General features: G+C 37.7%; 1 protein-coding gene across 1 annotated transcript in view; it reads left to right on the top strand.

Moving 5' to 3' along the window:
- LOC144975680 (uncharacterized) overlaps positions 1-12,500 on the top strand; it is a 39,916-nt gene that overhangs the window by 11,607 nt on the left and 15,809 nt on the right. The window contains exons 3-6 of the mRNA XM_078919871.1: positions 632-682; positions 5,542-5,699; positions 7,453-7,555; positions 11,918-12,129. Coding sequence (XP_078775997.1) covers positions 632-682; positions 5,542-5,699; positions 7,453-7,555; positions 11,918-12,129 — 524 coding nt within the window. The remainder of the gene's footprint in view (positions 1-631; positions 683-5,541; positions 5,700-7,452; positions 7,556-11,917; positions 12,130-12,500) is intronic.

Raw genomic sequence — 12,500 nt, 5'->3', positions numbered from 1 at the left:
CAACATTTTGATGGCATCTCTTGAACCCACCCTACTCATTGCAAACCCGCAACATCTTCGATGTAAAACTAATCACTGACATTTGTGTTATCTCCGCAATAATTAGTCTTTGGGCCACCAGCACCCCCCCCCCCCACTCCCCACCCCCTGGGGGTAATTTGTTACTATGTTTTCCTGATATAGCAGTTCTTAAGGTATAAAAATCCACTTGTTATGGTTTTATAAAGTAGCCTTCCTTGAGTTATTGCCCCTGAAAGGTCATTTAGTGCAAAAACCAACTATTTTTTTAAACAAGCAAAATGGAGTTCGTAATTGATATACGCCGTCTGAATCTCCATAACACCCACCGTCTTCAAGTGAAATAAGTAATGCATTTTAAAGCGCATTGAACGTGGTGAAAACGGGGGTGATGATCTATATAAATGCACATATTTACTTACACAATATAAAAATGGTTATTGCTCATACCTTTATAATATTTGTCTGTTTTCTTACTATCAAAAAGGCCAGTTCGATGTGCTGATAATATCGCTCTTTATTTTTTAAAATAGCGATTTATTTGGTTTCGCTTGGGATACCAGACGCAATATGGAAACAATAAATGCGGTATATATATTTTTTACTATTCCAGACCTCGACACACTGAATTTTGGAGTCTACCAGAACACGGTTGGTCACGGAGGTATTGTCATCATCATCATCATCATCATCATCATCATCATCATCATCATCATCATCATCATCATCATCATCATCATCATCATCATCATCACCACCAAGACGACGGCCACTACCACCACCACCACCACATCCACCACCACCACCACCACCACCAACAACAACAACGACACCACGGCACCGCTGCCATCACTACCACCACCACCACTATCACCACCACCATCATCGCCTTCGTGGTCGTCATACCACCGCTGTATATGTAATGGATTGTAAATCCTTTCTTTAAAAAATATAGCCTTGTGGAGAACATTGTGCTTATTTGAGTCAATAAAAAAATTTGATACGACGCACAACTCTACTGAAAGATTTGAAAAATAGAAATGTATTTTTTACAGATAGATAAACAGATAACTTGATTTCCTTTTATAATTTAAAGTCAGTTTGAAAGTTCGTTAAGTCAAACATATATTTCATAAAAAATTTACCGAAGACACTAACACCTCATGACCACACCCTCAACTCTATCTGTCCAGGAGAGTCCTTACTCCTTACTTCCGTTGTGTTGATTTAGCGGATTCCGTGTTATGTAGTAGTGTGTCCTCATTGCGTGTATGTTTATGTGTGCGTGTGTGTGTGTGTGTGTGTGTGTGTGTGGTATATACATATGTGTGTGTGTGTGTGTTTTGGAATGTGGTTGCGTGGAAGAAAAAAAAAGGGGGGGGGGGGGGGGGGGTATCCATCAAGTAGATAAATTCTGCATGGAGGGGGGGGGGGGGGGGGGGGGGGGGGAAGGGGGTGTGTGTGTTTGCTAGGAACTGTCAGATTGGCATTTTTCAGCAAATCGTGGCATTCATAGTGATATAATTCACTTGATCACATGACGGTATTCGGATTTACAGAAATTTTAAACAAGTTTCACCGATTAACAACATCAACGGATATTACTGCTGATATTACGGTCGTTTTTATGCCATCGATGTGATAATTATTGCCCTGGGAAATATTTAGTTAAACGTTGTCGGCAAACTGTCAATTGGATCTGTCTAGCTTCTAGCCCGAACAAACCAAAAGTAGACAGATTCGGGGGCATGATATTTTTCGCGTCCGCTTCAGATTTTCATTTGACCTCACATAAGTTAAGTAAAGGGGAGACATTCCGAAAGCTTCTACATCCCCAGTATTCATTCAATTTGTATTTTCACCGTTGATCTTTTGTCAGGCGTTTATTTATTCAATTTGTCATCATATAAAAGCGTTTTAAAAACTCTAGAACAAACCTTGATAGATTTGTGAAAGTTTAAAATGTCCTAATTTGACCATTGTTTTGATTCTCGGCCGCCATTTTAATTTGTGAAGTATTGAAGATAGTGCAAAGCACTCCCAAGTAAAGCGTGGTAAAGACTTGCGACGTATTGATATTGATATCTACTGACTGATAAACTAAAATCATGCCGAATAAAGCATGGCACCGACGACAAGCACATCGATTAAAATGTACATCTAATCGTAATCAAGCTAATCAAGAAATGATTCTGGCAATATCGAATGAAAATACAGTAGAATTACTTTAAACCGAAATTTTGGGGACCTTCTAAACCATTTCGGTTTAAAGACATTTTGGTTTAAAGCAAGTTCCCGTTTTGCAATGTTTTTCAATGGTAGTAACTTTTTAAGGAATTTGCTCATTTAATGGTATCATGGGTTTCCCGTTAAATGGAGTTGTTGAATAAATGCCGTCTTCGTAACCATTAATTTTTTTTTATTTTTTTTGTGTGTGTTTTAAAAATATTTTTGGGGGTTTTCGTTTTCAATTCAAAATTGTTGAAAGAGTTGAGTTCGGGATGCCGTGTTTTTTACGTATCTCTGTCTTGATCAACTTTTTTTTCATCGACTTCACATAGTATTTTAATTTTAAACTCCAACGTGTAAGCACAGTGCTTTCTTTTAGACATCTTTTAGTAAAATGCAAAGCTCTAATAAGATCGAAAGTTCTTGTGCGATAATTGATATTGAATGACGCGCAGCAACTCAGAGGTGAAGTGAAATGGAAATGAAAAGGCGTGTCAATGCTAAGCTGTCTACTACTACAAGTAAGGCATCTCTCTTTTGTTGAAAAGCCATTAGGTTCAAAGGCCTAATTTCATAGAACCCCCCCCCCCCTCACACACACACACTTAAACAAAGTGGAAATGAAATGGCATGTCAATGGTAAGTTGTCTAACCCCCCCCCCCCTTCCTTATTCTCGTGTTTAAAATCCAGTCAGTTCCAAAGCATCAACACACGAGCGAGAACATCTCGCTTGCATGATTCTACACCCCAACTCCTCCTCTTTCCTCATTTTTCGCCTGCCAGTCACCCGCTGTCTTCCTTTTCCAGTCTGTGCGATTGTTGTGTTGGCCGAACCCAAGTGCAGTGTTTGCCTACACCCCACCCATCACCCTCATCTTATACTTACGCTCTTTGTTTAATATCGCCGGGCATTATTACGTGTGGCCACCTTCCCCAATTTTTGAAGAAAAATTGAGAGAATAAAGGAAGGTGGTCTCAAATTGTTTCGGTTTAAAGAAAGTCCTTCTTAGAAGTATTTCGGTTCATCGTAAGAATTAGTACAAAGATAAAGAAGAAACTAGTACAATTTATTAAATTCTTTGCGGTTTAAGGTATTTTTCGGTTTAGCTTCTTTCGGTTTAAAGTAATTTTACTGTAGTTCTTTCCCCGCGAAATTGCGGGCTTTTTACTAGTAAGTTAAAAAAAAAATAAAACTGTAAACTTTATGAATACAATAATGTTCGGTTATTTGATGAAGAAACACAGCAGTTTGATGTCTGCGAAATTGATGATGTTCGCTCAGCCAAAAAATTCACAACATTCGCCAGCAGGACAACTCGTACCAAAAAAACAAAACTTCTATGTGTAACCATGAACGTTTCTGAATTTGTGCGCTTATGTAATTTACTCACAACATTCAGCCAGCCGGATATAACGTACTCACACACACAAATGTGTATAACCTTGACCGTTTATAGATAGTATGCGCTTGGCTAAGGAGTTCACAACATTGCCATCCGGAAATATAATGGACCAACACACAAAACTATGTGTAACCATTAACTTTTATAGTCTGGTTAATGTGGATGGCAAAAAACAATAACAAAGACCAGAGTGACGTCATCGTCGTTCTATCTATAGATAGACTGAAGTAGACGTCACTCAGGTCTTTATTATTGTTTATTTTTTTGACATACACGTTTATGAGTCATTCTCATTTAAATGTTTTATCCAGTCTATAAAAGTTCATAGCTACACAGAGTTTTGTGTGTTGGTCCGTTATAGGATGGCAATGTTGTGAGCTTCTTAGACAAGCGCATACTTTCTATAGATAGTACGAAGTTGACGTCACTCAAGTCTTGTTATTGTTTTTTTTACCATCCAAGCTTATGAGTAATAGGCTTCAACAGTCATAATGTCACTTCCCTCGTAATGACGCATAGTAACTTAGTAACTGGCTCTAAACTATAGGAACAATGGCGGACGCCTTTGTGATATATTTCTCCGACGAGCATTAAAGTGTATCCAGAGGAGAAAAACATCATAAATATGATCATGTTTTGACTTTTATACATCCTGATCACATGCCATATGAAAAGTTCTAGCCAACATGAAGAATAAAAAGTACCCATTTTCTTTGTTTAGTACCACGCTGCTCGCCGTTGCTGGGCGACGTGACATCAGTTTATTGAATCCAATTCTCACTAAACTGTTTTAACCAGACTATAAACGTTTAAGGTTACACATAGTTTTGTGTGTTGGTCCGTTATATTTCCGGATGGCAATGTTGTGAGTTTCCTAGCCAAGCGCAACGTGTCTGTAGTCTGATTAATATATTTTAGTGAGAACTACTCATGAAAATGGCTGGTTAAAAGCAACAACAAAGAACTAAGTGACGTCAATTTCGTTATATCATTTGTCTGAGTAATAGAATTTAGTAAGAACTACTCATAAACATGGCTGGCTTAACAAAAAGACAAAGAGCTGAGTTACTTCAACTTCGTTCCATCTATAAATATGTTCACTTTTGTAACTGTTAAATACCATTATGATTGTTTTTTTTTTCCCCTTTTTTTTATTTTATGTGGGGTGGAATTCTGTTCATATTAGACTTTTCCCCAAGTTAATATTAACACAAACATCTGCCAAATTAGTCTTTTACAAGACTTTTTTACTATGTGGTCTAGTGGTATGACACTCGCCTTCTGACCGGAAATCCATGGTTCGAATTCCGCTCTTAGTGGCGCATAGTTGAGTCCTTGGAAAAGTCTCTTTGTTCACATTCTTTCACCGTACTCAGGTGTAAAATGAGTACCATTGACAGCGTTGTATTTGAAATAATTGTTATATCGCCTAACAGGTGTCATGTCTCGTCATACATGCCAATGCTAAGTCTTGCAGCTCGCCAGATACCCCATGTTATGCGCTTTTAACACGTTCAGTGAATATTGCTCTATATAAAGGCTCAAATGTTATATAAATATATACACGAATAAATAAATGAGTGAATGCATAAATGCATTAATAAATCAAATAAAGAAATGATGATCGAATCCGAACTGATACAAGAAAAATGAATAAATGAATATATTAAAATATAAATGTATTGGCACATAATCAGATGAGTAGGTAGATAGATAGATGAATGGATAGATAAATAGGTAGATCGAACGATTTATTAACAGTTTGGTAAATAAATGAATGAATGAAGTAGAAAATCGATTGAAAAAATAAAGAAATAAACATAAAGAAAAAAAACCAACTAAATAAATAAATAAATATCGTTTCCCTTGCCTGTAAACCGGAAAATCCAGCCTGTCCTGAGCTCGTGAATCCGACGAATGGCCGCTTTGACTGCGTGGAGACGCATGGATTGGGTGTAAGTCCACGACAAGAAGGCAATAAAACATGTACCCTCAAATGTAACAACGGGTATCTTTTACCCCTTATCCAGTCCACGACGGATGGGAAGGTAGGACATAATATTATTACACCGTTTCTTTATTATCTTATTGATGCTATGCGTTAATGTAAAATACTCACACCATTCTCCTGACAGATTCATCATACCGACACACAAAACTGTGTTTAACCTTTAACGTTTACAGTCTGAGTGATATAATTTAGTGAGGGTTAATCACTAATATGCGGCCTAAAACTAATAACAAAGACGTCATCTTCCATCTTTATTAATGGGCATGACCTTTATTAACTTTCCACGTGCTCGAGGTCATTGGTCACATTGCAAAATGCTACATAGTGAAAAGTGTTCACAGATTTTGAACTATCTAACATTACGATTGGTCATTGTGTTCAGCTTGACACATAGGTATGTTTACAACTTTCATAAACAAAGCAACGTTTTTACATTTGTTCAAAAATATCCAATCGTTGGACAGCAACAAATCACGTGATTGATGACTCGGTTGGACGAAAACATGAATATAGATCGCTTCCATTGGGAGACTTCGAACCTTTCGGCGTTTGAAACCTGAAAAGGTGTAATACATATCTCTCTTCTCATCGTCATCTTCCCCTTCTAATCTGCTTCACCCTCCTCCCTTCCCCGCCTTTTTCCTTCTCCTCCTTTTCTTCTCTGCCTTCTTTTCCTCCTCCTTCACCGTCCCTTCCTCGTCTTCCTCCTCCTCCTCATCACCATCATCATCCTTCTCCTCGTCCTTCACTTCTTCTTGTTCTTCTTCTTCTTGTTGTTCTTCTTCTTGTTGTTCTTGTTCTTGTTATTCTTGTTGTTGTTCTTCTTCTTGTTGTTCTTCTTCTTGTTGTTCTTGTTCTTGTTATTCTTGTTGTTGTTCTTCTTCTTCTTGTTGTTCTTGTTCTTGTTCTTGTTCTTCTTCTTGTTCTTCTTGTTCTTCTTCTTCTTGTTCTTCTTCTTCTTCTTCTTCTTCTTCTTCTTCTTCTTCTTCTTCTTCTTCTTCTTCTTCTTCTTCTTCTTCTTCTTCTTCTTCTTCTTGTCTCCTCCTCCTCCTCCTCCTCCTCCTCCTCCTCCTCCTCCTCCTCCTCCTCCTCCTCCTCCTCCTCCTCCTCATTCCTCTCCATTCTCAATGAGGCCTCTTTATATTAAAATCAGGTGGAAAGATAAAGATAATGAACATAAGTCACACATAAACACGACCACTATAATAATATGGTCTATTCTTCGTCACATACCTTATTTTGGGTATTTGAGTTGATTCTTTTAGTTATTCTTCTTTTAGTCAATCTCTCGTCCTTAATCATTTAGACCAAATTAAACAATTACAGGGAATCAATGTGTGTGTGTGTGTGTGTGTGCGTGTGTGTGTTTGTGTATGTCTTGTTGACATAATGTGCACCAGAAAATGAGAGCAAAAAGTCTATCAATTAGAAAATTGCGTATTTATCTGATTGGTATGGATTACAATGTGAGAAATGTGACTTATGTAACGAAACCTTCAACTATTATCAAATTCTTGATTTAGGCTTGTCGATTTAAAATTCCAATGACATAGTTTACATGTTAATTACATTAATTGTAAAACAAGGATATCTATTTTTAATATTCAAAAAATTGCATCAAATATTTCTATGGCAAGTTTGAGGAACAAGGAAACGATTAGGAAAAAATATAATGATTGTTGATCCTCTTTGATTCAAGCGAATTAGGCAATGGGGTAGCTTTCGTCTTTTTTGTCTATTTATTTTAATTACTTTATACATCTTATACTTTGCTGTTTGTATTCTTTCAGCCTGTATTACTGGAAAATATTGGTGTTTATAAGTGCTTCTCGAAAACCGGGAAGGCCGCAAACCGTCGCGAGTGGGTTCCGAAGGAATTCTTCGATTGTATACGTAAGTACTACAACACTCTAGATATTCTTTGGTTTTATTGGAGTTATGGTCAATTGCAACAACTTTAAACCAAATCATTGTCAGTAAAAAGGAAATTTATAGAAACGTCACCAAATTTATATGCTATCAAGCACCAACTAAAAATACGACATGACAAGCGAAAAAAATTTAACAACAGAGACCAGAGTACATTCGAGGGCGATATATCACGTGGCTTTTCTTAAATCACTTTAAATAACCACATCGATTCTACTAAGGGTTTTCCAATTAAATGAATACAACTAATATGGTCACTAAGCAAGCATCATTTCAAAACTTAACAATGGCATAATCTTAAATGCAGAGATGAAAAATAAACCTCCCACAAAAATAGAAATCCATTCAACTGTTTCACTCTTAGGAAAAGATTCCAGGCAGGGCCTAGGTGAAAATAAATAGATTCAATCCGGAACAAAGACACACAGCGAATGAAAGGGACAGCTGATTAAGATGGATAAAAGAGATGTCAAGGCGTGGACAGACGAAGAATGCACCGGCCCAGGTCGGTCTAACTCTATTTCGGGAAATACCAGTCTCCGCGTCTTTGATAGTTAAATAGCTTGATCTTGCCAGCCACTAACAAATTCTAGGAATTTCAAAATTCGAATATCGATGAGTGAAGATGGATGGTTCTATACTTGTCAAATTATTTTCTTAACCGAGACTTCTGTGGCTTTGCTGTCTTTGTGATATGACACTCGCCTTCGGACCTGTATGTCCCTGGTTCGAGCCCCACATTTGCTGGAGAAAAGTTGAGTCCTTGAAAATTGCCCTTTGTTCATATTCTCTCATAATAATGATAATAATAATAATAATAATAATAATAATAATAATAATAATAATAATAATAATAATAATAATAATAATAATAATAATAATAATAATAATGATAATAATAATAAAAAAAAAATAATAATAATGATAATAATAATAATAATAATAATAATAATAATAATAATAATAATAATAATAATAATAATAATAATAATAATAATAATAATAATAATTACTTTATTAATCCAAAAGAAAATGGAAATTCGTTTACAGACCTGGCATGCATGAAATGTATAAATGCAAAGTTGAGAACCTATGGTGACAATTAGTGCGGGGCGGTCCTTGGCAAGCTTAAGGACCACGGTCCTACGGTCCCTGGGAAATGAAAACCGGCGGTCCTTTTCGACATTGAACATTCCTGAGAGACTGTTGGAAGTTCGAACCGTTTTGACCTATGGGACCATGGGATCGTTCATTCTTGAACCGTTAAAGACCGCTACACGATGAAAACCGTGGTCTACAGGAGTAAAACACACGGAGTAGTCACACTCATTTCAAATTGTAACCTAATTAGAGAAGAGGGGTGATGCCTTCTTTATTTGCTCACCGTACTTCATTGTTACTTCGATAATTTAATAAAATTTGAAATTTATCCCCATTAACGGAGATAATGGCATCGTCCAAGGCGTTGATCGAGTTGTTCGTGGCGTTGATACACACACGCAACTCCTACCCCCCCCCCTCCCCCCCCCCACACACACATTAGAGGGCAGCGAGCATTGAAGAGTAAGAGAGAGACGTGAAGTTATAATAAGAGGGGGTGGATGCGGCGGTAATAAGTTAATAAGTAATAAGTGGGGTCCATGGTGACTTTTCGCCAGATCTAACAAACCCAGCTACCCATTCACTGCTGAGTAGACAGGGATTCAGAAAAAACTCGACTGCCCCGGGATCGATCTCTGGCCCTTTGCGTATAAAGAGAGTGCTCTATCAACTGAGCTATCGGGGTCCCCAAATATTCTATTGGACTTTTTTTAAATACAGACGTAAAAACTGTTTTTTTTTGGAAGGAAGAAACTAATGAAACTCATATTATTTGATTAGTTAAAACACCAAACGAAATTTTAATATTATTGTATTATTTTAAATGACAACAATGCGATAGAAAGGAGTGGTGACAAGAGATGGACAAAAGAAAACAAAAAATCGGACTTGCTACTTGCTAGGTTCGAGACACACACACACACACACACACACACAAACACACACACATCTTTAGTAGTCACATGCATTTCAAACAATAACCCATTAGAAAGAGGGGTCATGCCTTCATCATAGATCATTGTCATTGCGATCATTATGGTGTAGTAAATTTTGAAATTTACCCCGTATGATGGAATCGTCCAAGGCGTGCGCCTCCTGTTCCCCCCATCTCACACCCGAAAGGGCGGTTTGCGGAGTGGAGGGAGGTGGTCGTCTGCCTCTATGGTCGTCTGTGTCGTTTAGTGTATGGCAAAGGGGGGTGGGTGCGATTAATTAAGTGGGATGGGTGGTGATTGGTGGAAGATAGGCTACCGAGGCAACGAATCGCTGGGGAAGTAGTAGGCTATGGCGCGAGACCGTTGAAAGGTGATAAGAAGTGAGGACCGCCGCCGGTCTTCCCCTATGGGACCGGTCTCCGGTTCACAGCTAAAAGACCGTGGGACCGCCGGTCCAGACCGGTCTTCAGCGCGGCACTAGTGACAATGTATATGCAAATGCACAAAAATGTAAAAATATACAACCGAGAACCAATAGGAACATATTAATTTGATAAATTGAGAAGGCCATACCTCTGGCATTTAGTCCGAACGTGTGTGTGTGTATATTTAAAGGATAGTATTTAAGTTAAATCACAGTTGCGAGTTAAAAATTCGAAAACCATGTGGCAAAAATGAATTAAGGTGACGTGTTGCACTGAGGTGTAAAAAGACCGGTAACAGCGGTATCTTTGTCGAAAAAAAATTATAATGCTTTACAGACGTCATGTTTTGTCTTCCATGTTAAGTGTTGTTGTTGACTTGGAACATACTGTGACGAATGTGCTTTTAGCACATTTAGTAGCTATTGCGGTATATAAAAGCTGAAGATTAACTTCATTTTTCCACCCTCCCTCACATGCCCCAAATATTTCTTCAATTTTTTTTCTTTTTTCTTGTGACTGGCACTGTACTCTGAAATCGTTTCAGAATTCATCTTACACCATTGCTTGTTCCTAAATTTGTTGACTTCGATGTCATTTTACTTCTCAGCTTCGGCCTTTCCCATCCTCTTCTTTTGGCGGAGAAGACTCTCCACTTATCTTTGTCTTCTGTGTTTTCTCTGATGATTGATAGAGAGCCCTGTACGCTAGTGGTAAGATTGTTGTTGGCGTTCCCTCGTTCGTTTTATTTTCATTTTGTCTTGGGGTAAGTGTGAATGGGTATTTGGTTGTGGCTATATAGTCGCGAATAATGAAATAAAAACAACGACAAAAGGACGCGTAACAGGCGACTTATACGGTATCAAATGAAAATTCGGCTGTATATGGGCTTTTTATTGGGGGGGGGGGGGGGGGAGGGTCGGGGGTGGGGGTGGGGGTAAAGGGAGTACTGTAAAGTGCCGTGAATACGTGGAATTTAGCTATTTAATTTTTGTTTTAATTTATTTTTTAATCCATTTTCCATTTTATGACTATCTTTAGGAATCCTCTTCCTCCTCCCCCTCCTTCTCTTACTATTCCTCCTTTTCTTCTTCTCCTTCTTCTTCTTCTTCTTCTTCTTCTTCTTCTTCTTCTTCTTCTTCTTCTTCTTCTCTTCTTCTTTTTCTTCTTCTTCTCCTCCTCCTCCTCCTCCTCCTCCTCCTCCTCCTCCTCCTCCTCCTCCTCCTCCTCCTTCTTCTTCTTCTTCTTCTTCTTCTTCTTCTTCTTCTTCTTCTTCTTCTTCATAAAAAATCATGAGAAAACGAAGAAATCAAATTTATATTGTAGTGCTTTCCCGATAGTCTGTAACGCACCTTAAAAGGGTCTCGTTATAGCTTAGAAGCATTCTAGCATTCCACCAGCAGGTAAAATGTTCCTCAGGCATATTATTACATCATTAAAGTAAGAAATTTTCAGTTATATACCCCGACTGTTTAATTTGCCTATTACTTAATTCAATTTGTTATTGCACTACTGAAAAAGTGAGTGGAGAATTTATGTTCATCAAAAAAAAAAAACAAAAAAAAAAAAAAAAAAAAAGAAGAAAAAATGGGAGGGTGTAGAGAAGTGCCAGAAGACAAGAGAGCATTCAAAATTTTGCGGCGATGAAAATTTTTGAACCCACGACCCACCATTGTACGGCACCTCCGCCTGGCCACGAGAGGGACGCTCTACAATCGACACCATCAACAACTCTAACAGGGTGGTTTCAAACGTAACAATTAACCATTTTATCCGTTGTAGATAGAGGTGTTATATCAGTAAACATAACCGGTATTATATTTTCATGACTCTACCATTCCCCCCCCCCCCCCCTTATATTTTGTCAGCAAAACATCGGCCTACGGAATGCAAACTATATTTTTACCTGACGCTGGCTACAAAAAATCATAAATGTTATTCAAGATTTGCAGGCATTTATGAAAATAACTATCTAAAATCGTCCGCATCGTTTGTCAGTCACTTCGTTTGTCAGGCAAACAATTTGACCTGCTCATGGGACTTCCATGTTAGGTGTATTCAGAGCAATACTGCCTGGATGGTACGTACATTTATAGTGTATTTACGGGTACCAATTCAATTATTCGTCTGTTTATATTGTGATTGTAATTTTATACTCTATCACTGCTATTCTAAGCATTCATCTTAATTTACTTGGCTTGACTGAAAAGTCCTCACGCCAATTGAATATTTTCGATTGTATGAAACGCACACGAGTGCACTTTAAATCACATTGTGCGCAATATATTCCTCCAATATGTCACCACATTTTATTTAGCTGCTAGGTATTTAAAAAAATATCTTATTTGAAAGAACCCTCAAGAACTTAAAAGGAATTATGCATCAAACAGGTGGCTGTAATTTATTTTCTTTCTGCAGTACGACTAAAAATTATTTATGGTGACTCGTGTG

The sequence above is a fragment of the Berghia stephanieae genome, chromosome 6, assembly GCF_034508935.2.
Source record: "Berghia stephanieae isolate SIO BIC M18660-M18661 chromosome 6, UCSD_Bste_1.3, whole genome shotgun sequence".
Taxonomy (NCBI): Eukaryota; Metazoa; Mollusca; class Gastropoda; order Nudibranchia; family Aeolidiidae; genus Berghia; species Berghia stephanieae.
This window is presented reverse-complemented; position numbering and strand designations above follow the sequence as displayed.